Genomic DNA, 27,636 nt, shown 5'->3' with positions numbered 1-27,636 from the left:
ACTCCCCATGGACTTACAGGCATCCAGCAGTTTCCTGTAGAATACAGTCTCCTCCCTCCTATGGCTACACCGTATTTTATTCCAGGCAACTTGCAGTATGCCAAAGAAGCCATGAAGGCTGTTGCTTCCCTACTTAGCAGGTGCAAACACTCCTCCATGTGCTGCAGGAGCACATCATTGACAGGAAAGGGACAATAAATAGACATCACCAGTTGATGGTGAACCACATGTCCAACCTAAAGCAACAACAAAACTGCTGTGCACACCTGGACATCTACTGAGGCTCAGACTGAGAAAGGCACAGAACAGATGCCACATCAGGAAGGAGTCTAGGGATTAGAATGTTCAAACTTAAACATCCACAGCTTTCTGACAAGGATCTTGCTAACACACTACTTAGTTTATTTAGGTTTTGCTTCTGCAAGAGTTCTCAAACAACAAAAAAGTTGGTTTCATTTTTGTAAAGAGCATATACAGAGAGATCTTACTCAGGGATTCCACCGGTGAAGGGACAACAAAGGCAATTTCTGTCAGGGCATCTGCATAATACAGCACCTTCTTCTGTCCATTGAAGATACTTGCCCCAACATCTTCTGAGATAATTAGATCATCTGAAATGGACAGAAAAGGAAAGTTTAGCCAGAAGGAAGCTCTACTTCTTTACACACTGCATGAGAAATGACCTTCAAATACAAGGTGCAATCAATGAGAAGAAATTATGCAAATCTCATTTTAAAATGGAAGGAGTGAGATCTCATGGCTAACAACCCTTCTCGAAAAAACCTTTTTTGCTATCTTGAAGGAAAAGGCATTTTGGGTTGGGAGTGACTTCATTCTGAACACATTTCCAGTGTACTGGATTCTTTATTTCCTAGTACTCTAGTAAGCACATCTGCCACAAGAATATATCTACTATCTATTTTTGAGCATTCTGTCTAGCAAGATCATCCAGTTAGTCATTCCATTTCCAAAGAATTCTAACATTTAACACTTCAGTCTGATACTATTCTAGAATTCAAGCCAGTTTCTACAGACTCTCTTTGGTCTTTTCTCTGTCAAGCAGAGTTAGAAAAAGATCTGTCTCCAATCAATGCAAGAAAGCTTCTCATTCTCAGTCCCCGCTGATTCCCTCACCACAACTGCCCAATACAGGCCTTCAGAGTAGAGAAAGAACATCCCGCCCACATTACCTCCAGAAAAACTAGCAAGGACTTTAAAATTGATTTCTCTGATCCAGTTTACAGAAGGGTTCCTGAGATAGCTGCCTCAGCAAAGCCACTGGAGCAGTGACATTCAGCATACTGACAGAGAAGTGGCCAGAGGCATGTTGAAGACTCCAAGCCATGCTTCAGCATAAGGGAAAGGTTCCCACATCTCCAGTGGCTCCCAAGGAGCAGCACCACAACTTGAACCCCAGATTTTTAGGAATTTCTTTGATTTTGGGGGTGGTGTAGGGAAACTTTCCCCTGAAATTATTTTAACCACAACTCGAACCCCAGCTTTTTAGGAATTTCTTTGATTTTGGGGGTGGTGTAGGGAAACTTTCCCCTGAAATTATTTTAACCACAACTCACTGGAAGCTATTCTAGACTCACAGAATCATTTAGGTTGGAGATCATTGAGTCCAACTGTTAAGTCAGCACTGCCAACTAACCCATGTCCCCAAGTCCCACATCTGCACAGCTTTTAAATCCCTCCAGGGATGGTGACTCCATCACTGCCCTGGGAAGCCTGTGCCAGTGCCTGACCACCCCTTCCATAAAGAAATTTTCCCTAATATCCAACTTAAACCTGCACTGAGGCTGTTTCCTCTCATCCTGTCACTCATTACCTGGGAAAAGATATTGTCCCAGACCTGGCTACAACTCTTTTCAGGGAGTCACAGAGAGCGAGAAGGTCTCCCCTGAGCTTCCTTTTCTCCAGGCTGAGCCCTCCCAGCTCCCTCAGCTGCTCCTCACTGGACTTGTGCTCCAGCCCATTCACCAGCAGAACCAGACTAAAAGTAACCTGCCCTTCCTCCTTTCCATTTTTGAACACTTTTTCTGTTTCCTTCTTCCCTGAGCTGGTTGAATTAATTCAGCTATTTAGTGGTCTGTGTTCTCATTCAAATGGCTGAAAAAATTCAAGTTGAAAAGTCCACACCAAGCCAGGTCCCTGGCTAATTCAGGGACCATTCTGCAGTTGTTCTGATGAACCCACTGCAAAGGGAGGTCAGAGGGCTCTGCCTCTGAGAAAGAACAGCCTGACCTTGTCCTTAAAGCAAAATTAAATCCAGACTTGGCCATTTTGTAATCCATCCTGACTTGCTCAGAGAAAGCAACACCTCTGTTCTCTAACCTCTCCCCAACACTTCCAGCCTTCTGTGGTTTGTACTTTTATTCTGTAACTGAAGGGAGAAGCCTCCAGCTGGCTGCAGATACAGGTGAAGGGCCCCCCTATGACACAGTGAATGGACAGCAGAGCAAGTGCTGCTTAAGCACCTGCAGCTGTAATGGTGCCACACCTGATGCCAACATTGGCTCAAGGACGATTAACAAGCTGCACCAGCCTTACCACTACCTTTGGGTGGCCCACCAGAGGCTGTGGCTCTGGAGATCACCCAGAACAGGTTTGGCCCTTGGAGCAGTGACACTGAAACCAGCCCAGACACTACCAATTCCCAGGGAATCTGATCAAGCTGTCCAAGGGAGAAGCTAACCCAACCCCCAGCTTCCTGTCCTGGGATAGCAGCTCACACTCCTGAGGATCATTCTGGGTGACAGAATGGGGAGAGGGTGGTGTATGACAAGCTCAGGGGAGGAGTTGCTCTAGTGGAAAAAAGCAGACTCAGTGATGCAAGACAGAGAGCCATATGTGGGCTCCAACACCTCCAGGACCTACAAAGAGCAGCTTGACTCAATATCTCTTTTTAATCTACTTATGGAACACTAAAAAATCACACAGTATTTCAACCCTATTTGCCAATACACAGAATAATCTGCAACCGATTCCACCTGAACACTGGTTTGGGATAATGTATTAAAGACTCATCAAATCTTAAGACATATAATCCAGTGGTATTTTTTTTGCTGAGGCTACTTCCTCCCAACAACATACACACATTAGTTTTGCTCACTGACTTGAAGCTTAATTTAGTATTTACACATTTCTTTCTAGCAAACATCAGCATTTACCAAAAAAAAAAAAAAAAAAAAAGCCAGTGTTCAGATAGGTACACAGGAATAAGAAAATTGTCTTCTAAAGGAGCCTAAACATTTTAATTTACTATGTCTTACCTTGTTCAGGTCCCTCTTCATCACTGCAGCTGTTGATTGACCAGCTTGTTGAGACGTGACCAGTCCACCCAGGGTGCTTCCCAATGTCAACAGACCAACCAAGAGACAGCAAGAACTCCAGGAAGTGGGGCTGAACAATTCTGGAAGACTCCATGTTCTTCAGGATCTGAAACCACCAGCAACACCATGTTGGTACAGAAGCAGGAAACAAGTCTCTTCCTTCCCAGCTTTTTAATTAACATTTTTGTCACCAACATGGTTTTGCCCAAATATAGCTACAGAACAAGCCTGGAACCCCAGACTTCTACATGGACATTACTCCCTGTTCCTCAGCATCCTTCTATCCTGCTTGGCCTTGTCCTATTCAATCAACTTGACTTTCTGCCAGCATTTTCAAAGCCTGTAAAACAGTGAATTAAATGGCTGGAGATGGCAATTTTGAGACTCAACCGCTCATGAGAAAAACCACAGAGTGCTCAGTGCAGAACCTGCATTAGCATCAAAGGTAACACAAGGGTTTTCTATACAGTGTTCACTATTAGACTGAATTAAAATTTGAAGAGAGAGGTATTTTCCTCACTACTCACCTGTACGTGACATAGAGTGATTTAAAGGGCAGGCCTCACAGCACATTAAATTATGAAACAGATTTTCCAAAACAATTTTCAGTAGGACTGAGTGTGCACTTTAACCAAACTTCACACTGTACTGTTTATGTTAAACTTTAATTCTACTTCTGACAGAGATCTGGGATGCTTCCATATGCAAAGGCAACTTTTACCTCATTATGACCAAGTGAGAGTTGAGCCCTTCACCAAACAGCACACAGAGATATGTGTGACTTGGGTACCAGAACCACTGGGGTTGGTGGAACAAACAATCCATCCATCCTTTCCGGGCCATACAAGAGTTTGTTTTGTGGCAGAGGCATCAATCATTTTGGCTTATGCAAGGGCAGAACACTGAGACACAGGCCCCAACAAAGCAGAAACTGCAGGGATGGGTGCTGGAAGAAAAGCTTCCAGGCTGGAGGCTTTGTGTAGCCACAAAGTCCTGACACTCCATCCAAATGCCTTGTACAGTGTTTGGCAGTGACTAGACACACTGCACTGAAACACCATTATTAATCCTCATACTGAGCACATTGAAACCATAGCTGTGCTTCAGAACAAGTCAGGATAAGTGTGGGTTGGAAGACATAAGAGCTCCATAAGGGCATATAAACATTCTGCTAGCTCAGCAAGAGCACATCTCAGCTCAAAGGCAAATCTAGCATATCTTGTTTCATAGCTGACTTTGCAGATGAAAAGACTGCACTGGCTATTCTGAACTACAATTTGAACACTCAGGCAGATGATCCTGGTTTCAAGAACTGTGTCCCACACCAAAGTAGAAGGTGCTGCAGTGTTCTGTCAACTGTGCATTCACAGTGACACGACGAGGTGGCACAATGATTCATTATGGAAGCCATGCTTCTACTCTTTACTACGAGAGTTATGAATGGAATGAGAAGGTACTAGAGAAATATCCTTTCCTAATGAGCCCAAAAACCCTATTAGCGAGTTTCTAGGTCACAAAGAAGTCACAGTTTAGATTTGCACAAATTACCCTGATTAACCTAATTGCCTTTGAATCGAAATATTATAGCATAAAGACTTACAATGGAATAATACTTCCTTACTTGCAGAAAGTTTTTCATTCCTTTGACACGTGTTTAACGTTAGAATGAAACCAAACTACCTTGACATTGCTCATTGCTGGAACAAACTGCAACCTTCCCTGCAAGCTGAGCCAACAAAGCTGAAATGCCTTTCTGATCTGAATCTTTGAACTCTACAAATAAGGACAATAAGGACAGAACAAATAGTAAAAATACTATTAATATTTTAATATATATCTTATCTATGTTTAAAAATACATTAAATTTGTTACAATAATCCTAAGTGTGAGCAATGTACCTCAATCTACAGATGAAGAGAATATGCAGTGACTTGTAGCTCGCACTGGCTCTGACACTCCACTCTAATCACCAGCAGTGACGCTTTACTCACTTGGAAACTACTAGAAACACAGCAATCTAGACTAGCTGGGACTCTACACTTTCACTTACCTCCTGACTCGTTTTCTGGCCTGCCTTCATGTAGAAAATGAAAACCGTATCAAAAGGACGACAAGGTAACAAGTCCAAGTAGCCAAGGTCATCAAAAAACCCAGGAAGAGCAGAGTCAAGTGCAATCAGGTGAGGAGGTAGACGACTGTTAGTAGGTTCCTGTCCGATAGATAGAGTTCAACAGCTTAAAAACCCATCTTTCTTAACTGAAAGGTCTTCATGGCTTCAATGGCAATCCATTAAATTATAGAAAGACAATTTCCCTTCTCTAAGAGCAAAATCATACAGGGATTTCTGATGCGATATCTTGTTACTGTAAATGAGTAACAGCAAGCATAACAGGTTGACAATTCATTGCATTCTACTCTCATTAAATAAAAGCAGTACTTTGCCAGTGAGAGACATAATATTTTGCTCAAGAAGAGCACACAACAAAAGCAGCAGATGCTTTCAAAATACCACAGCTATGCACACAGTCGCATGTGCAGTTTCAGATTAACTTAAATACCAGTAACATGTAAAATACTGAGCACTTTAAGACATCAGTTTTGCAAATGCTCTATAGTCTACTTTTCCTGACAGCTTTCTGGAAGGAAAAGCAACAAATACTAGGGAGAATCCACAGGTAAGAGGCAGAATTTCAAATTAAGAATATGGATCACGTCTATAAATTGTTATTTTAATTTTAAAAAGAAACCTCTACATCTATTATGTACTCCCAAGTGTTTATGTATGATTAAACCACTTCAGCACAACCACCTCTGAAGCAAAACTGCTATGGCAGTCATATTTCAAAAAGTCTTCAAGTACCACCCCAAAACCTAACTCAAATTGTGGGATGATTTCAAGTGTGAACATTTGAGTGTGATGGCTTATGCATCCACTGCAAATAAAGGTACAGCCACCTCTTCAGAGCACGTTCAGCTTGAGGCCCAGCCTTTCACAACCCTGCTCTTAATCCTGGATGACTGGAATCTATCACTTGATTTGACTAAACTGCAGCTGAACAATAATTGGAACTACATAGATGATCTTCCACTAACAAATTTTCCCCTTTTGTCAAGCCAGACCACATGGGAACTGGAGGAACTGGACAACACCAAGAGGTATCAGATCACCTTCAATGCCTCTAAGGAGAGGAACCCGAAGTGAGAGAGGAACAGACGAGCTGTCTGGAACTCCTGTGCTGGTGGCGGGGGCTTACACTCCGTGATGGGATCAGGAAAGCTCTTCTTCCGCCACTCCTCTTCACTTCTCTGATCTACGGAAGTCTCAAAGACAATCTGCTGGGCCATGCCATTCCTCAGCTTCTCATGGCGCTCTTCGAGCTGGAAAACATTGAGTGAACTGCTGATGTCACCAAAATCATGAAGATCCACCAAGAAAACCGTTCAATCACTTAGGAAAGCTCTACAGCAGCAGCTGCAATCCACCACCAGAATGGTTACTAAAACACTTTCAAAAAGACCTTGCAACATGGCAAAGTGAGCACCTAAAAACCCTGTTTCCATAGGAGAGTTCTGTGAATATCCAGTATCAGCTATAGCTTCTCCTACTCAAGTGAACAGAAACTAAAACACATTAGATCCTGTGAAACTTTGAAATATTTGAGACATGCACTCTCTTTTTCCCCCAGGAAGGTCTCAAAAAAGACCCTTCAATTTCCCCAGAAGAAGCAACAAAATTCAAGTCATTGCTTCCTACAATACCAGGATATCAGGATCAGTATTAAAATGTTGAGCAGTGTCATCTTCCTGGAGAAGTGCACAGATTTAACTAATTTGCAGAGGTTATTTTCCATTAATATGAAACTGGACAAGCTAAAGAGTAAAACTATTTACAGTAAGACATTAGTGCATGACTCAGGAACAGACAAAAGCCCCAAGAACAAAATCAAATCACAGACAGTTACTTACTTCCTCATTCACAATTTCATGTAAATCAGGAATGCTCAAGTCAGCTTTCACAAATGGAATCTTGTCCACTTCTTCAGGAAAAGGGCGGTGTTTCACACTGTATTTCAATCCAACATCATTTTTAGGAGCTGGTCGAGGTTCTGGTACAAATGTCTGACAAAAAAAGGTTGTTTTTACATTCAAGGTATTGTATCACTAGACAATATTGTAACAGACGAAAAATATTTCCTCTCCCCTCCCCACCAGAACTACACTAATCCATAAGTGAGCAGCATCATTAAAAAACATTAAATCCTTTAAACTAATAGACTTGTATTAAAAATGTGACTGTAAATTTTACAGATAGACACAACTCTGTCTATTTTGGAATCTATGAACCCTGCTTACCATCTAGCCTCTAAACAGTTGCAAACCCCAATAAAAATGGCAAGCTTACATGGCAACATCTTATTTTCAGCCCATTCTAACTGTAATGAGAGAAAGCTGGAAAGTATTTGACAAGCTCCATTTCAACCCTCCTGACTGTGATCATCACAACAAGCCAAAGCTTCAAAGGGAGCAGCAATGCTGCGGGTCAGGAGGGAGATGCGCTGCCAGAATATCCATAGGACTTGCATCATGGATCATGATGCAATTTTGGCATTGCTACTACATCATGTTCTATACTGTCATTATGTAATTACAAACTTCAAGTTACAAAGGACAGCAACAAATGATCCAGGCGCAGGTTTAGAGGTGCATCAGGTCCAAGCGAGACCTTTCATTGCATCTTCCATGTTGTTTTCTAAGTTTATTTACTACTGATTACATTTCAAAAGGGCAAAACCATTAAGTTATAGAATGCCTTCAAGTTGGAAAAGTTCCCTTAAAACTGGTGAGGAGGTCAGCAGTCAGATCATGGCTTGTCCTTTAGCATAGGAGGTAGCAAACCTGGACTGACACTATTCAGCCAAGGGTCTCAGCTTCAGAGATAGCAGAGCTCCAAACACATCCTGGATGGTCTTCCCGAAGGCTGCTTCGCAGAGAACCACATCCATCTAAATGTGAATGTGCCAGCTGAGACTGACAAGCCCTCATTTCAGCTACATTACTGCCTTTCTTTTACTGAGGGTCATGGGAAGAGTTTAAAGATGTGGAGAAGTTCACAGACAGAAATTTTCGTAACAAGAGTACAAGCTCCACTAGACGACTGCAATAAGAAATTTTACTGTAAAATAAGACTAAGGTCTTCTCTCCACCATTCCTCTCCAGAGCTGTTCCAGAGTTCATCTAGGTAATTTTTTTCACAGCAGGTTTACAGCCATCTTTGCAACATCAGGCTTTGTAGCCTGAAGAGCTGTTCTCTCTGCAGTACCACATTCTACACCTTCAGACTTTACTCCCTCTGCTGCAAGGGCTTTGCCTGACACCTGAAAACTAGCACCAATACCCCTGCCTACACATTAAATACACTGTGCCTTACCCCATCACTTCAGAAGATGCTTTCAGAAAAAAAGAAAAAAAAAAAAAAAGGAGAATGCTCCCTCCCTTAAGCAAGTCTGCAAGTCGAGAAAGCAACAGCATTTTCACTGCCTGTAGTTAATATTAATCACAAGTGGTAAAGAGTCACCAGAGATGTGGCACATTACCTACAGCTAAAGGCCCCGTGGCTCAGCCTTAATGTATAATCACCAGCTCTGGGGGCTGTCTCAGATTAGTAGAATTTCTGCTGAACATCTCTAAGTTAAAGATTTCTTTACGGGCTTTGATAGAGACCTTTTGATTTGCTTTAGCTCCTCTTGGTAAAAGGCAGAGTTGCTGGGCCCACGCAAATCTTCCAGATGTCCCACGGATCAAAACCGTGACAGAGGGGAAAGAGTCATCTGCAAAGCACAGGGGTTAAGAGAATAATACATCATCATATATTGCAAACAATTTACTGTGTAATCATTTAACAAGAAGAAAATGCAGGCATGATGGCAGAGGTTTTCCTTTCAAGGTTAATTCTTCCTTGACCCTGAAGAAAATTCCTGGTGAGAAGCAAGCAAACCTCTCTGCAGCAGGAAAGTGCTAGTCTACTTTGTCAGCTCAGTACTTGCCAGCTCAGTTTGATCATTAAAAGCAACTTTCATCCAAATTCATGCAGATCACTATTTCTCTCCGAAATATCTCAAGGAAATCAAAAAAGATTGTCCAGCCACTGCCTGTTTAGGTGAGACAATGACCATATGGAGACACCATGATGCTTCCATGACCTTCTGCAAAAGTTCCTCACAAATAGCAGCAGTAAGAACAGTGGAAGGACAAAAGATAATGGTCAACAAAGACTCAGGAAGATTCTGACTCCACATCATGGAAAATTTTTCCCCAAAAGGAATAGGGACACAGAGAAGTTGTCCTCTCAGGTTTTGCGAGACCCACTTGGGCAACACCAGGTTGCATTATCCTGGTCCAAATTCAGTGCTGGCCTTGTCTACAGCAGGAGGTCAGACTACAGAGTCCTGAGGTGCCTTTCTACTGGCACAATGATGGTTTTAACATTGCAGGGATTTCAGTCTTCCTTCAAGATTTAAAAAGCCACTGATATTAGTCACCTTAGATGAGATCATCATACTTCTATAGCTGTTCTTCTTAAAGGTATTTGAGTTTATCTTTTGTGCACATAAACTACACAATGGCACCATCAGGTAACGAGCAGAACTCTATTCCTTCCCCAGTATTGCCTGGGAATTTCAGGGTGCAGCACAGCCTATGCACACCCTGTACATAAGCACACCACAGAGAGAACCCAAACCAGCTCCCCAGCCACTCACTTCTGTGATCTGCCTCAGAACTGGCCTGATGTATTTGTGCATTATTGCAATTAATCTTGTAATTAAAAGGGGATTCGTAAGCCAGTTACGCACAGCGAGTAAAGATAATCTAATTTGTGATTCCAACAGCTTTGCAGGATTCCACAGTAATACATTTAGCAGAGGCTGAGTGAGGGTGAGGATTGCTTAGCCATTCCAGCACGCTCTAATCCATTCCAGTCAGGAACACACTTGCTCCAACACAGACTGGGGGTGAACATGTGGCAGTGGCTCCCAGCATTATCACTTCCCACAAGATCTATTCAGTGGTTCTCAACATGGCCAGAGCACTCTGGACCACAACTCAACTTCTCAGCACCAATTCACGCAGTTCTATGCAACCTCTGCTTTCAAGACTAGTTTTTAGGCTCCATCCTATCCACAGATGAGGAAAATGTACTGGGGACAGAACATCAGATCTAATATAAGTTAGTCTTTAACCGAGGTAGCATCTTAGAGAATTTTCATCTGTTCTATTAGGTAACACCATGACACATGAAGACTTACAGAGAGATCAGTTATTCTGTTCAAATTATCACTTAATACCAGATTTTTGTAATATAAATTCTCGATGGTCAAAGTCTATGAGGCTGAAATGAGCTACTCGGCTGTGAAAGCCAACACCCTATCACAACAGCCTGTCACAAATCTCCTTTACAGGAGGCGTCATTGACAGAACAGGATCAGATATGAGAAAGTTATAACAGCTCCTAAGCAATTAAAACCATCTGAGCTGAAAGCACCCACAGAAATATGCAGTAATAGGAGGCCTAAAGCAAGCAGCAGCAATGGTGCAAGCATAAAGGAGACATACTAACTATATGATGAGCACTTATCCCTATCAAGTCTCCTATACTCTTCACATTTTCATTCTTGTACGAACAAGGATGTTGATGCTTTTGTCCATCACCCATTATTTCAATGGCAGTCAGCAGCAAGTATATGATCTAACTGGTTGAAAGACTTGGACAACTGCATGAACAATTTGGGTAGGCTTGTACATGTTTGATTATCATGGGCATTAAAGTTATTCCCACCACTTCATCCCAGAGCAACACTCTGCTCTATGTGCCCACCCACAGACAGGAAAGCCCCTGAAATGCGAAAGAGACACTTGATGAAGTACCTTTGTTTTGCAGCTCCATACAGAAAGTTTTAACCTGAGAAAGAAGGAAATGGGAAATCTGAACTTACTCTGTTCGTTCCCTAGAGGCTGCTCCAACATGGCCAGGATGACACTGTTATCCAAAACAAAGTAACGGAAGCTGTGCTTGTTTATGGTAGGGAGACGGGAATATTTAATTAACGTGGTTTCATTCACCAAGCTGCAAGGAGAAGCAGGACCACTGGGAGAAGGAAATGCTCCAAGTAGCTGCATAATGCTGCAAGTGAGAAAAAAGTTGAGAGTTATGACAGATTAAGTGAACTGTTCCACCCAAGCACAAATTTTCACTCACATTCTTCATCTGTATCTTGACCTAGCAGTTACATTATCAGGGCACATCTGCCCTCACCCATCAGGTTATTTTAAGATAACCAGTACCTTCAGAAAGACATACATGAAAACCTACAAAGAAGGGTACTCTGCCTATAGAATGAGCTTCTTTATAACCTGGGTTATAAAGACATGCTTTAAAGAACGAAAATCTGTACCCTTCCATAGCTTCATGTTCATTTTTAAAAGATTATTTCTCCAATCATCCATACTTTAGCCCCCTCATATCAACAAGGACAGATATGGCAGTGCACTAATTACAGTTGCCTTTGCTTTCTTCAAGTACAGATTACAGTACCTTAAAACCCTTTAAAGGTTGGGACCCTAAAAGGTCCAGGATCACATAAGCATGACTACCACAGATGGTAATCTTCCCTGGAAGAAAACCTCCAGGTGGGGTCCAACAGTGCTTACTTCCTTGGAGCCACAGCCTTAGGAGGCCCCTAGAAGCATCATTTTAGATCATCTGAAGTTGTACATGATCTCACCAACACTATTAGAAATTGAACATTTCTACGGCAGGAACCAGTAATGAGAGCTGTCCAGTGTTGGACTGAAGTTCAAATGATTTAAGTCAGGACTTTACCCTTAACACCAGCACCTAGACCAAAAGTAAGTCTATTGATTGCCCTCTCCACACACTTTTCCACTTCACTGTGAAAACAGTTTCATCTCTCTAAATGAAAATAAACACTTTCAGGCACCAATAAGGATTTGTCCACAAGTTCCAAAGAGTAGTTGCTTTTTCTTGGAAATTACACACTTGTTTTTACTAACAGTAACATTTATAACAGTTGGATTTCAAAGCAGAGCAAAAAAGAAAGCAGCTATTGCCTTTTGCAAAACATATTTATCCTCCCCATCCTCAATCTGTCCTGTCTGCCATCATACTGTTCAGCCCATAACACAGTGCTTTCCAAGTTCTCTGGAGCAAATCCCAATTTTCCTCTCTGTGCTTCCCCAACCCACACATTATCTGTTACTGCATTTCCAGTAGAACCTCTCAAATATATTAAGCAAGCCCAATGCTGTGGGCAGGAAGCCATCCCATCCTGCTCCAGCATACATGTGCTGCATGTGCCATTCCCTGCTGTCACACAGTGTCTATCAGTTTCCTCACCAGAGTGGGGACAGCATATGTTGTCAGGCTGAGGAGAAGAGAAAATGGGAAGACAGGATCACTAAGTTAAGTGAAAGAGAGAGGGAATTGCTGTCTGCAGAGAGGCCTGGCCGAGAACAGAACACCAGGGCTGGAGGAGGGTGTGGGTTTTGCTGTACAAGGAGAGAGGAGGCAGGAGGGGAAAACAATGACCAGAGGGATCTGTTTTCTGTTAACACCTGCAAGGGGAGGGGGGGCAGATCTAAGGCAGAGCAGAGTCCTGCCCAAAGGGCAAAGAAAGGGAACTTCTGCCTAACTTCTTAAATGCTCTTGTTACATCAGAGATCACCTGCTGGGAACTCCCTATTAAACACTCTCAGACAAGACAACACTGCACATTAAAGGTGCTCTGACAAATTACATACCATGTTAGTGTAGCTTCAGCAGCATCCTTCACTCGCATGGATGCAGGGTTTGGCTCCTTATCTCCTTTGTATTTGACCTCCTGTTCACTGTTTTTGGATTTACTCCCTGAAATGCCCAGCTCCACAATCTCCAGTACCTCTTTTAAACAATCCTAAAACGCAAGAACAACCGTGAAGCAGAAGCATTTGGATAAACACCTCCAAAACCTCATGGAAATAGTGATATATCATTAAGTAAAAAAACCCACTGCTGGTAATATGAGCTCTTTATTTAAAGGCAGAAGATTATTCCAACACTGTTAAAATAAGACCACATTTGCTATAGAACTGGTATTTTTTCTGTTTATAGATGTGTGCTTGTATTATCTACTCATATCCTAATGGTAAAAAGTGCTCTGAATGAATAAATACGTTTACATACCAAATTGCCAAGAGGACAATTATGAATGCAACCAAAAAATGTACACATATTTAAAGAGACAATAAACGCATTTCTGGGACTCTTTGCAGAACTTTTAAGTTCTAAGCACATCAAGAATGAACTCATCTGGAAAACTGCAAGAAATCCTTTTCCAAATTTTTCATTTGCCAACATCTTTCGTTAGTAAAATACATCACGGTATCTAATTCACCAAGAGAAGAATAAGAACATTCTAAAAGTACACTGTAAAAGCATCAACAAATCTATTACAGGAGAGGCCAACACTCAGTAGAGCTGCAGCTGTGACACAAAAGTGCTGTGCAGAACAAAATCACCTGCTGAAAATATTTGGATTGCTACAACAAAGGTTCAACTCTCATGGCCTGAGCTACAGAATAACAAAGGAAGACTTCTCCTGAACAAATAACTGATTAAAACTGAACACGAGTGGTCAGGCTGTACCACCAGAAACCTGACAAGGTTCTATGTCTTGGCCTTTGTCTTTCCTTATATTCATCGTTGATATAGAATAAAAGGTGAAGAGAAAAATCAAAGTTTTCTAACAGATCAAAATTAACCAGTATTGAGCTGCAAAGACTGGCCACGAAGAACTGCAGCAAGAGTTTACAGAGTAGCAATACAGCAGGTGAAATTCAAAGCAAATGTAAGAGGAGGCACCTGGAAAGCTGCATTTTTAATAATTGCAAATGCAGGGAAAGGTTCTCATCTGACTATCATGACTCAGGAAGGAGCTACTCAGTCTCCAGTACATAGTGCACACAGTATGTAGCACTATCTCCTTATAGTGGTAATTGAAATAAAAAAGACCATAAAGAAATGGAATACAGCATTATGAACCACAACCTGTGCCACCATCCTATCGTAGTCACCTACTGCCACGCCAGTACTCCAAAGCACATTCAGAAAGCATCTTTAAAGTTCTGCTTGTGGGTTTTCAATCTTTTTTTTTTTAAATATACATACTTTTGTACATTACAAAATAAACAAAATATAAACATGTTCTATCTAAAAAGATAACAAAATATTACACAATACATACATATCTATTATCTATAAAACCACAGAAAAATCACTAACTTGGCTCTGAAAGGAGACCAATAATGAAAATGTGCATCCAAATTTTTTCATTTTTTCTTAAGCAGCAAGGCAGAAGGCAATTGAAAACATGCCTCTCATTTCCTGCTCTTCTCAAGCTTCCCAAGCAAATTCCACCTTCCATTGAGCTATGCTTTGCTCAGTTGCTAGAAAATTGGTTTCTTGGTGAAACAAACTCTGATTATCAAAGAATCAAAGCATCAAAGGAATTCTATTAAGCCTAGAAAATGCTTTAGTCAGGTAAGAGCTGAGATACAAGGAGAGTCATGGCTACCTGCAGCTATGGGTTACCCCATTCATTTCTATGTTTCTTTTCTGGTTTTTTTTCAGATTTCTGTTCTTCTCTCTTTTTCCAGTTTCACAAAGCAAGAAGAAAGATTGAGACATTCCTATAACTATAAAGGTAATTTTAAAGCCAAAAACTGTATTGGTGAATAAAGATCAGGAATTAAAGTTCAGAAGTATTTTGCACAGAAACTGTTTTGGAATTCCTAAGAAAGTTAAGCAAACCACACTATTTTAAATTATTGAGGTTGGGCGCAAAAGGCATTTCAGATGCAGCACTCAAAATCTATCCACTGGAGACTCTGACCTTCTCATCGAGCATGTCGGGGTGCTCCGTGAGCCAGACACAGAGGCACTGGAAAGCTGCCACGATCATGGAGTGCAGGTCCCGGGAGTGCAGCGGGGCCGGGCGGCTGCACTGGTACACGATGTAGCTGCACACGGAGCTGATCGCGCGCTTCCGATCCGAGGGATCGACCACCACCTTCACCTGCACCACACAAGGGCGACAGGGTGAGAATTCCTCCACAGAAATCTTTCAGAGAAAAAACAGTTCTTGAAAACATTTTTAAATGCAGTTTTAAGAAATAGGAATAAACAGTTGAGCTCTTTTTTGATTACAGGTTAAAATTGCAGGTATTTAACAGTGATGGATATTGAAACTAAAAGTAAAGAAATGCTGCACTGAGGTGTGACCACATTGCATGGCTTGGTTTCCAAGATCAGGAATGGTACCAGCGTGGCTTGATAAGAAACCAAATGTAAGCTGAATTTCCAGTATTGAAACTTATTTTCCACAAATGACTCTTCAGCTCTAGCAACCCATTCTGTATCTCCAAGAACTCACTCACTGCCAAGTTTCCCTTCCACATTCAGCTTCATTCTGCTCAAGTACCTTTCCCCTAGACATATTCTCATCACAGTAACTTTCACCACTGGAAAAAGGAACAAAAAAGCCATCCTCCGACAAGCACAATGACAAAAACCCCATAACCTCTTCCCCAAAACTCACTGCAAACACTCCTCTCTGCTCCTCTCCCAGCTCAGGGCTGCAGAAAGCGAGGCTCCAGACCAGAAGGTCAGGAAACAGCACAATGTGCCATGAGGATCTGCACTGTAGGGCTAAAGAACTGAATTTCTCTTCTCTCTTATTCACAGCCTGTGACTCAGCATAGGAACAGATGGATTTTTCTACTCTGTAGCATCTGACCATGCTCTGTAAAGCTTTGCTTATTCAGGTGTACCCTTATCCAAGCAGGAAGGTGGATGGGCTTGCTGGTGCCAGCACTGAAGCCTGGCAGCTGTACTCCACAAATGGCAGTGACAATTCAGAGCCCCAGGATTTAGGTAGAACATCCTTCAGAAGCCCAAGATCTACAGCAGAGTCCCCTAAAGGTGAGCTTATGAAAGGCAGGTTTGTGAACCAGCAGGAAACAAGACTTTTGACTTTTCCAAGTCCCACTGATAACCTGGATGCTGAACAGACACAAGACAGGGCAGCCCCTACCTGAGAAAGGCTTTGGGACCTGTCACCTCCAAAGACACAAGCAGAACAGGTCCCCACTGCAGTTCTGCAGGAAGAAGTGATCTCTCTTTTCCCCACTTTGTTTTAAAGGGGAAAGATATTCCAGGGCAAGAATTACTTCAGTTGCATGAGAATTATACAAAGACTACAATATTTAATATTAACCTGGGGATACATTTCAAAAGATAATGTATTTCCACATTCCCATAACCCTGCAAGAAAAAAAACCCAAACCAAACCAAGAAAACCCAGGTTTAACCACACAAGCTGCAGGAACCCCTGGTTCTGTATGGTGCTCTATAGGACCTAATAATACACATTAATTCATTTCAGAACACTTTCAAATACATTCATCAGTTCATGCTACTGCAATAGTGAATGAACACCCAGTCCAATATGGTTCAGTGCTGACTTTGTGCTCTAAAAACTGCCTGAGACATACATTGAAAGACATCTGTTGAGTTCTTGAGGGATTATGATGAGAAATGCTGAATTGTCACACCAGGTTATCGTGGCTGCTCTAAGTACACCGGACTTTTGCTTATCAAGGCCATGAAGTCCAGCCTGGGCACAAGAGCTCTCAGGCAGAAAGGGGCACTTTGCATCTCAACAACTCGTCTCCCTCACCTAGTAGCTTTAGTTGTTATTTGTGTTGAATGAAGGAACTGCGTGCAGATAAAGCTCTGAAGAAGGCAACACTTCTTATTAGCGATACACTATGTTTTGTCAAGCTCTAAAAACTATTTCCAGGATGAGAAGAAGGGGAAAAGTGGTACAACAGAAGTTTCAGCCAAAAGGCATTTTCAGGCCGTGCATCCTTTGAGCCACAGTGCGTTTACACCGGGAGAAGATTACCTACAACAGCAGCGCTGTTTCTTTTTCATTTCCAAACAGAAGAGTTGCTGACAAACTCAGTCACAGAAATATGTTTTGTGGCATGACTTTCACCCAGGCAGGACTACAACCACCCTGTGAGAAGGGGCCAGAGCACGCCACGCTGCATGTCTCACCTTTGCCAGTCCAGAGAGCAGCTCCAGGGCAGCCAGAGAGATACTCATGTCCTGCCTCCACTGGGAGTTGAGCCTTTGGGTTACCAGGTGGATGCTGCGGATCAGTAATCCAGCAGCTGTATCTGTATGAAGAGCTAGGATATAACCCCAAAACCACACACCACAGGGAGGGAAAATAACTAAGCATTAGTGACAATAAGCAAAGCAGAGGCACAAGGCAAAGCAGCCACAATACAGACATAAAATAAACCCTAACCATCTCAAAACTGGGTTGGTGACTTTTGCACAGGCTAACTCCCTCACGTACTCTCCAGGCATTATACAAATCCATTCAGACTAGCTAGCTCAATTTAATTTTTTTAAAAGACATTTTGAATAATCCCAGCAGCAGAACAACCAGCTTCAGGTTTCGCTACTGTACTTAAATTGTCTGTCATGTCATGTCTTTTAGTCTCTGACAAATACAGGCATTGGTAATGTATATGAAACATTAGTAGTTGTATTTTGGAACTAAGGAGCACATGTAATTTCAGATACCTGTGTCAGAAGTAAACCATTCTTTCCATACCTAATGTTTATCAAAAGCTGCACTAGATTAACAGATGTAGATAATGAAAGAATCAGTGCTAGAGAAAGAAACAATTACTTTTAACCTTTCATTTCCTTGAACCTTTAATTCCAAATTAAAAACAGAAAATGTTTTAAGTATAAGTTGCTCTTACTTCAAAATACTAGGAAACATAAATATTATCTGTATTTCTTAAAATTGAAGTATGCAAATTAATGTCAGAAATAAAAAACTGCTCAATGACTAGTTATAAAGAGACATGAGAACTATGACAAATAAGGCATATCCTTCCCAAAATTTAAATTACCTTATTTAACACTCAAGAACTAAGTCCAATGTCACACCAGGAAAAGATTCAAGAACCTACTATGGCTAAACAGTAACAATAGACCATCTTGTTTTCAATTTTCTCTTGTTTGAAGCATCCAGTTGAAATGTAAATCCTTTTCATAAGCTCCTTACAATCTTACCTTCTGTGCACAGGAAATTTTAAAAAATCCAATAAAATGAATATACTACAAAAATATATTTCAAGTTACGTCATGGTATGAAGACTCAGTAATTCAAATATTTAGAAGACTTTTTAAATCTTACAAATGAATATTTTTACAAGCACTTGTCAATGAAAACCCACATAAAATAAACACACAATTTAAATGGTGTGCAGAAAACTAGCACTTTGATAACTTCAAACAAGCAAATCCTGTAGGGAAAGCACCAACATGTTTATATGAATCCCTAGAATATACTGAAGCCTTTCCTGATAATCTCCCTCCTCTTGCTATTTACAGAACTAGATAAAAAACCACCACCAAACATTTTTTGTTGGTGATGACAGAATTGTCAGTCTTGGCTGCAATATAATAAAGGTGATTTGTTCTCACATTTAATTGGCCAACATCAGTTAAACTGAAGACCACAGGAGCAAATGAAATTGCAGGATTGTGACAGTCAGCCAGATTACCACACACAGATTTAGAACATGGATTTTACTACAGAGTCAAAAACGGACAGTATAAGACACAGAAAACTAAAGTTAATTACTAAATTCTATTGTTATAACAAAGACATATCACAAGCATTCTGCTTACTTGCTCTATAAAAGCCAGAGTCCCTGAAATGTTCTTTAAATGTGGTTTAAGAAAAGGTGCTGCAGAGGTCAGGAGAGCATTTGGAATGCTATCAAACGAATGAAGCAATTAATTTACACTTGGTGTACATATATCCCATTCCTGTTGGCAGAAACTAAGTGTCTTGAAAACATAAGTTAAAGTAAAGTCTGCAAACACCTTTTTCGTAAACTTTTACATTCTGATTTTGAAAATGTTAAGAGTCCTTTAGAAGGGTTAAGACAACCACTGGAAGGGCACATGTAAGTGCAGACTTGCAGCACACAGCTGGACTATCCCCCCTGGCTTCAAACACCTGGGCACATTAATGTTTTAGCCAGAACTAGAACAGAAAAACCCAGAAAACATCAACCTGGCATACCATGACAGCTTTCCAAAGAGCTTTCCTTACCATAATCCCTCAGGAGGGCCTGTGCTGGCCGCTCACTGTCAGGTGTCGTGGGCTCTGTGCTGCCACCGCTTGCAGTGCTAATGCCACTGTTAGTACGACTGTGGCTCTTGAAGAGGTTGTTTTCACCACCATTCTGCAAAGTGAAAGGCAGTTTCGAGAGATGAGACAATTTCTGAGTTCCCCATGCTCTCAGATACAAAGGACCAAACCTCAAGGTGCTACCTGAGCCCCTTTCCGTAGCAGATAAAGCGAGGAATGCATTCTTTCTGAAGAAATAACTTCATAAACAAAAAATACTCACCGTTTCCATCTGACAGCCAATGGCTTCTAGCAGCGCTGAATCCTGAACAATATTTAACATTGCACCTGCAGAATCAGATAGAAGAAGGTAACTATGGACTACAGTAGAATTCACTACTAAAAATTACCAAGCAGCACAGAAGGTCTAACATAGAGACTTGCAATCCTGTTTTATAAAAGCTCTTATTAAAACACAGGACTTGCTTCAGGCTTAGCCATTTGAAGCAGATGAAAGTTGAGACAGAGAATGCTTTCAGCTATGTTAAAAATGCTTTGAACAGAATGCTTTCAGCTATGTTAAAAATGCTTTGAGCATAGTCTAGAAAAGACTGAGAGGAGATCTCATTACATATCAGTATCTCAAGGGTGGATGTCCAGAAGATGGTGCCAGACTGTTTAGTGGTATCCAGCAACAGGACAACAAGTAATGCACAAACTAAAATAGAAGAAGTTCCACCTCAACACGAGGAAAAACTTCTTTCCATGGAGGGTGGCAGAGCACTGGAACAGGCTGCCCAGGGAGGTCAGGGACTCTCCTTCTCTGAGGACATTCAAAACCCACCTGGACAGGTTCCTGCATCACCTGCTCCTGGTGCCTCTGCCTTGACAGGGAGTTGGACTGGATAATCTGCAGAGGTCTCCTCCAGTCCCAACTGTTCTGTGATAGGTCTGTCAAATTCCTCAGTTTGGAAGGATTTTGACTTCACAGAAGGGCTGGAGTGTTTCCTTGTCTCACACCAGATTGTGCTCATTTAAAAACTCAGGTTACATTTAAGGATATCAGAAGACCAGCTCATAATCTGAAGTGGGATACACTGAAATTCTCTCTGCCTGAAAGTTCTCCCCAGCCTCTCACTTTCCATGCTCTAATTTCCATCAGTGCCCAAAATATTGTATTTAAAAAGCTGAAACTCTTAACTGCAGGCATCACCAACCCCACTGCATCCAAACTAGCCAGGACAGAGTTCTCTCTTCAACCTCAGGAAAGATTCAACTCATTTAAATCAAAATTGCTGATGTGTCTTAGCTAAACTAGGGTGAACAGCCTGTACCTGCTTGGCAGCATCACCCCCAAATGATGAAGGAAGAAGCAATAAGGACATGGACCTGAAACTGGCTGACACTGACGCATTTGGTGACATCAGTTTTAATTTTCTGCCTCCTTCCCCTGTCTCATCCATCAGTGAACATTTAGGAAAACACAACTTACTCTACGAAGGGAAACAATAGGACAAGGGGGAATGTTTTCACACAGAGAGGGCAAGGTGAGGTGGGATGGTGGGAAGAAATTCTTCCCTGTGAGGGTGGGAAGGCCCTGGCACAGGTTGCCCAGAGAAGCTGTGGCTGCTCCATCCCTGGAAGGGTCCAAGCCCATGCTGGACAGGCCTTGAAGCAACCTGGGATAGTGGAAGATGTCTCCATCCAGGGAACGGGGGTCGAATGCATGGTGGAATAGCAGGGTGGAATGACATGAGCTTTAAGGTCCCTTCCAACCCAAACCACTCCATGATTCTATGAAATGCGCCACTCTCTGCCAAACATTTATTGGCAGATGGAAACAAACCCTGGTTTTGTTGAGAAGCTGGTGGCACATGTGAGAATTTCTGGCTAAGCTGGAGATTCATGAATCCCATCCAGCTACAGCCAGCAGGAGATAACGTCACATAAGGAAACAGGAGCTTAAGAGGAGGAATACAGGGCAGGTGAACAGGCAGGGACTAGCATGGGAGTAATACTTCCCAGCAGAAAAGCCATTCAAGGCAGAGCACCCACCCAGCTGGCTGCAGACCAACTCGGTGTGGAGGGGCATGGGACCACACGGGTGGGATTTAACAGAGCATCACCCTGCGGTACCAGACACAGTGCTGGAGGTAGGACAATTGTCTGTGCACCAATGCTCTGAGGGTCTCACTTGGAAACCACAGATATCTTCATCCATTCTCCAGCACTGGGTGCAAATTATTCTTTCAAATTATTCCCCTCTAGTCTTCTGCAAGAAAAGGAACTACTTAAACTATTGCAAGGTAACCTTCCAAAAGCCTTTGCAGACTTGGATTTGCTTCCCTTCCCTTAACTACTGTCCTGGGGTGACTGTATGATACTGTATCCCCCATCATCTGCCCTAGGCCAGACATGAATCCTGTGCCCTTCTGTGTCTTTAAGCTGGGTCTGAGAGAAAGGGAAAAAAAAAAACCAAGTGGTTTTGTGCTTAAGGACACAGATACACACTCCCCTGCGTTCCTGGCTGCTACAGAGCAGAAGAAAGCACCTTCCTGCTTTTCCCAGATCTTGGCTCCTTTTCTCAGGACAGAGATGGAGAGTTAAACTCCTTTGCTTTGATGCTAGTCTGATAGCTGAGGCAAGAGAGTTTTTCCCTGGGACTTTGGCTTCTTCTTCTTCTTCTTCTCTTCTGGACTGTTCAGCAACACCAGAACGTACTGGGAGGCCCTACACCTCAGCCCCGAGGGGGTCCCCACCGAACCCCAGCTCTGGAGAGGAGAAAGCCACACCCAAAAAGGATTCTGAAATCTACCCAGGTTCTCTCCACAGCAAGAGGCTTTACTATTTAGCATTATTCTTTTTTTTTTCCCCATGCCTGCATGCACTTTACTTGTTAAATAAATAGTTTTTTCCTTTTTCACTTTTACTCCGAGGAATTTCCTCCTGAAACTGGTGGGGGAGGGGTGGCTGTAACCTGCTATCAGAGGACGTTCACTTCGGACGTTCCTCTAAATTTGTCCCAAACCAGGACAACTACACATCATTTTCTTGCCCTCCTCTGTTAACCAGATAAACTCTCTGCCTCCCAGAAAAAGGCAGACACCTCTCACACACCACAAGACTGTGGCCTTTTTAAACATACAAAAGGAAAGTGGTAAGGGCAAGAACACCATTATGTTGAAAAAAGCACTTCTAAAGAGAGAAGAATAAGGGGGGACAAGGGAGCATAATAGGCACATACATTTTTACTTATCTGAAAACATACTTGACTTTTCAGATCATGCACTATCCAAGTTTTCATCTTCTGCTTCCTTTCTGAGTATTCAGCATAATGTTAATCCACTCATTACCTCAAAGAACAGTTTTCCAAACTGTGCATAGTGCAGCTCCAAACTCTATTCGAAAACCTTTGGGTTTTGTCTGAGGATTTACACACTGCTAAACAAATGCCATCTGTATTTTGCCAATGCTGGACCACCAGTCACCAGTATTTCAATATGTTTCTTAGGCTTAACCGTGCCAAACCCTAAGGTTTTCTCTGAAATCCTTTAGTCAGGAATCCTTCCCAAAATCATGACATTTTTACCTACTTCCATTTCTAGTTAAGACTGATTCTCTGTGCTAGAATGTGCTTTACTTTTGCCTCTACTTTTCAAGTACTACTCCACATAAAAGGAGGAAGATTAACAAAAATGTGAGACTTTTTAAGATGTTTTCATAGTATGAGGGAGGTTACATATATGACAACCTGCCAGGAATTTAAACCTTCTTCTTGCAAAGCAACACATCACTAACAACCCACATTATCCCAGGACAGATTAATTGAGACACTTCTATAATACAGTTAATAAATAAAAAAGCTGAAATAACCTAGTATCATTTGAGTATTGTTGGGATCAGTTTCCGTTTGCAAAGCTCCTATAAGGATATTCACAAGCCTCAGCTTCAAGGACAGGAATGTTACTGGCTTATCATACGTTGAGCTGTCATCATTGCTGAATTTCCCTTCCAGGACAACCTGAAGAAAAAAATACACTTATTTCAGTATCAATTAAAGATCACATCAGTAGGGTCTCAAAAGTCAACATTGACAGCACACACTGCTACCGACACCTTGTAATATGGTTGTACTGTTCCAGGTTCACTGGAAGAGTGCCAGCACTAAAGAAAACACCCAATACAACCCACAACCCATCCAAACCCCACTCCCAGGGAAAAGAAAAATGGAAATGCAAAACATAGTGATAAATGTACTACCTCAGACTTTATTGTTCCAAAATGATGAGGGAGAGGCAACAGAGATAGCAAGATGTTAATGGAAGCTCTTCTTAGCTCTGTGGGGTTTACATAGATTTTAAACTTTGAGAGTTCTCTGCAAGTCAAAGCATCAGACAGTTAATCAACTTTTCACAAGAATCTGGAGCTGAATGTAACTAAGTTAAAATTAAATATTCACCCACCCAATAGTCTTAAGTAATTTGCAGTATGCAATGTAGCTGTTTCTTTCTAAGAGCTACATTGGAAGAAGCAGTGGCTCAGATTTAAGCCCAGGAGATAAATAATGCTTTATGTCTAAATGCCTAACATCAAAATGAAACACAGTACCAAGACATAACACATACACTGAAGAAGGCATGCAGAGAGTACTATTAAGTGCCTAACTTAGCAAAACATCCAGAAATCTATAAAGCTCTGATAAGAACCTACTCCAATTTAATCAGTCTAAATTATCAATTTTTCCATTTAATGATGTATGGGATTACTTATTTATTGAATACACTGCAACAACAGCCACTAACTAATATCTTGTGAAAGTTTACTTTAAAATCAATAGGCTTTCAATATATTTTTGATATATTTCAATATATTTTCCTATTCTTAAAGGCACTGCTTTGCATCAATGAATATGCAGCTAACAACTCACACTTCATTTAAAATAAGCACTATCACTGCTTTGAAGAAAACTGCATTAAATAAAACTGAAAATTTGAGCTTACACAGTGTTGCTATTATCACCATCAAATATACACACACTGTGGACCCCACATCACAGAATTCCTCTGGTGAGACTACTCAGGAATGACAGAAGACAAACACCTCCCAACATCTCTGATGATGTTTATATGGATATTGCAATTTACCTGTCAGGTAAAATAGTTTCCAGAGCCGAAATGAAGTAGGGAACCACAACATCAATGCCTTTCAGGTCACAGCAGAACAGAGGAGGGGAGTTTAGAATAACACTGGCAAGAACCGGGTGGCAAACGAAATCTGCTATCTGCAAACCCTGAATTAAAAGCATGTAAAATCTGACAAAGAAAGATAAGATTAAATTATTTGCACATAAAAAGCATCAGAATCCCATATGAAAAAGAATGTGCAGCCACTATTTGATCTTGTCTATATAAAATAGAGTAAGTTTCAAAATCAGAGCTAGGAAATGTTGATATGAGTCTTCCCCTACATTACTTGAGCACAGGCAAGCACACCTGACCAGCTTAATAAACCCTCACAAATGACAGGTATTTCATATGAAAAACCAGTGCAGCACAGTTTTACTGAAATCTTTGACTTGTTGCAACACCCAGACTGGGAGCTGAGCAAGCACAACCAGCTGGTTACTAACAGTGCTTGAATCACCTGCTCTCCACTACACCCTTCCCATCTAAGGGTGGGAGCAAGACCTTGATTTTAACTCCTCAGCATGAGAAAAAATACTGTGAAATCTCGGGGGAGGCAGTGGACAGGACAATGGACAGAATATCAGGACAAGACACACTGATCAGCAATTTGGAAAATGAGACCAAACATAACCATCATAACCACTTCAAATGAAAAAGCAATGACAGAAACCCAGCTGCCCATCATCCTAGAGCAGTTAGTTTCTTTTGCAGATTCTTGATAGAGAACATGTATGCCCTCTCAGTTGTTTCAAAAGTATTGCAGACACAGAGGAATCTCACTGACTGGCCAAGAGAAATATGATCTATCTATACAAAAAATACTACAACATCCAAGAAATAAAATTGTTCAGTCTTCTGGGAAGCTTTGATGCCATCTGAGACAAATGTACCTGAACAGTTTGACAGAATCATGATTTAAAATTCTCTGCCACTAGCATTTGTTGTTTTACATAACAAAAATCTGTGAAAAAGGTATACTATGACAGGCAAAACCGCCTCATTTTCTCAGAAATAATACTGAACACAGAGGTAGTTGTGTTCAGAAACACAACTGTTTTAAATAATGGGATATTACTGCATTTCAATACTCAGAGAGTGAAAAAAAAAAAGCAACTACAAAAAACCAAACCCGATGATGTGGTATTTGACCAGAACCTTTGTGGTCCAATAAAATGTACAAAGTCTTATGCCTGCACATGTATTTTTTCCACCTGAACAGTACTCAGTGACAAACTAAACAAAAATAATAATACAGGAGGCAAGAAAGTGTCAAAGAAAATGTTCCTCCCAGCTGAAGGCACTTAAGGTACTCCCCTTTAACTGGAACTTGAAGAAAACCCAGTGGAAAGCAGCATCATGAAAACGTGAGAGGAAAACAGTGCTGGCCTTAGCCAGGAATCCCACCTCCAGCCTCTGAAGGGCCAGCTAGGCGCTTTTAAACCAGCAACACAGGATTCAGACAGCGACTGAATGCTATTCACTGGGAATTAGTCTGCATCATAAAGTTACACCAATAAAGCAACTGGAAGATAGGTTAGTACCGGGATAGGTAAGCTGGTAATATTTCCTCCCCAGTCTTCTTGCTACAAAATATCCTACACAGTGTCCCACACGCCTCTGCCCTTCCCGCTTCATAGTTGTCTGGGAATTCACTTGCATCGAACATGGGGTTGGAAGCCATAGTGTCTGTGGACATTTGGGATCCTTTCCGGCGGAACTCCACACTAGCCTGGGTCGCTATAGCTGGGAAGAGAAAAAACAGCGCTTCAGTGTGCGTGTTAATGTACAGAATAGGCTCATGGGATCCTGGACACAAAGATCAAGTCCAATTTAGTAGTTAACATGAAGCTATTAGCTCACTGTATTTGAGCCAGTGCCTCTGTTTAGGAAGTATTTGTGGGTGTACCTAATTTGTTTTCTTCATAAGGATGACAACAACTGACCTTCATATCCTAGAGACTGTCCCAAACTTGCTGGGAAGAGTGCACTTACATCCAATACTAGCTTCCTATCCTCTCTGAAGGGCAAGGATCTCCCTCACCTAGTTCTTCTCCCCACAAAAATGAAATGCCACCTTCCCTTGCTCCCCTAAAAAACAAAAAAAATTTCAGTGGTGCCATTACTATTGACCTCCAAGGAAGTGCTTTACTTCCAGCTGGCCAACTCATCTCATGCTGCCCTGAACACCAAGTGGCTGATCCAGTTTTGTTGTACAAACACATTTATTAAAAAAATAATCAAAAAAATTTAAGGCCTCGTATGAGAAAGAAGGTTGTGGAATCCCATTCTCCTAATTTGGTCCCTCTCTCCTCACATGATCACTGAAACTGCCAATTAATAATAGAGCCTCTAGACTGCAGCTACTGTGGGCTGGCTGTCTCCCGCTCCCTATCCTACAACAGCTCTACAACCCTCTTGGAGCCCACTGTGACCTGACCTGGTTCTGCCCAGCTCTGTGCTCTCTCCCTGCAGACCAGTTCTGCCAGTCCACACCACTCCAATCCATGTCTTTCTAGAGAGATTTCTTGTCTCCCTTTCACACACCAGCATTGTGTAGATACGAGACCACTCACTCTGTTGGCTCCATCCTTTCTTCCAGGATAGTTACCAAAACAAAATAGATACTGCACTCAATGTGATTTTTTTTCCATTTTTTTTTTCTCTTCCTTGGACAGCTTCACTCTAGGATTACTAACATCATAAAGAGTATGCTCCTGTTAGTGCAGACAATGTGTGCTCCTGACAGAATCACACCTATGTGTTTCTACCAGCAAAAGAGAACTTCTTCTCTCTCAGCTCAGGGACACTGGAGAACAACAGGTTCACAGTCAGCCT

The 27,636-nt window shown here is 41.7% G+C and overlaps 1 protein-coding gene across 4 annotated transcripts in view; it reads right to left on the bottom strand.

Annotated features, from left to right (window-relative positions):
- Positions 1–27,636, bottom strand: part of RALGAPB (Ral GTPase activating protein non-catalytic subunit beta) — a 64,942-nt gene that overhangs the window by 10,037 nt on the left and 27,269 nt on the right. For 2 of the 4 annotated variants that reach the window (XM_082292691.1, XM_082292693.1), the window contains 16 exons: positions 26,343–26,544; positions 24,760–24,927; positions 23,876–23,990; positions 23,489–23,636; positions 19,899–19,963; positions 19,598–19,730; positions 17,509–17,642; positions 15,281–15,463; positions 13,152–13,303; positions 11,327–11,514; positions 9,057–9,163; positions 7,302–7,454; positions 6,504–6,713; positions 5,386–5,544; positions 3,276–3,441; positions 489–611 (listed from right to left, as the gene is read on the bottom strand). In XM_082292691.1, coding sequence (XP_082148817.1) covers positions 489–611; positions 3,276–3,441; positions 5,386–5,544; positions 6,504–6,713; positions 7,302–7,454; positions 9,057–9,163; positions 11,327–11,514; positions 13,152–13,303; positions 15,281–15,463; positions 17,509–17,642; positions 19,598–19,730; positions 19,899–19,963; positions 23,489–23,636; positions 23,876–23,990; positions 24,760–24,927; positions 26,343–26,544 — 2,406 coding nt within the window. The remainder of the gene's footprint in view (positions 1–488; positions 612–3,275; positions 3,442–5,385; positions 5,545–6,503; positions 6,714–7,301; positions 7,455–9,056; positions 9,164–11,326; positions 11,515–13,151; positions 13,304–15,280; positions 15,464–17,508; positions 17,643–19,597; positions 19,731–19,898; positions 19,964–23,488; positions 23,637–23,875; positions 23,991–24,759; positions 24,928–26,342; positions 26,545–27,636) is intronic. The other 2 variants (XM_082292692.1, XM_082292694.1) reach the window with 1 other exon arrangement.

Source organism: Coloeus monedula (assembly GCF_965178545.1).
Source record: "Coloeus monedula genome assembly, chromosome: 17".
Classification (NCBI taxonomy): domain Eukaryota; kingdom Metazoa; phylum Chordata; class Aves; order Passeriformes; family Corvidae; genus Coloeus; species Coloeus monedula.
The sequence above is the reverse complement of the archived record's forward strand: the minus strand, read 5'-3'. Positions and strand labels throughout refer to the sequence as shown.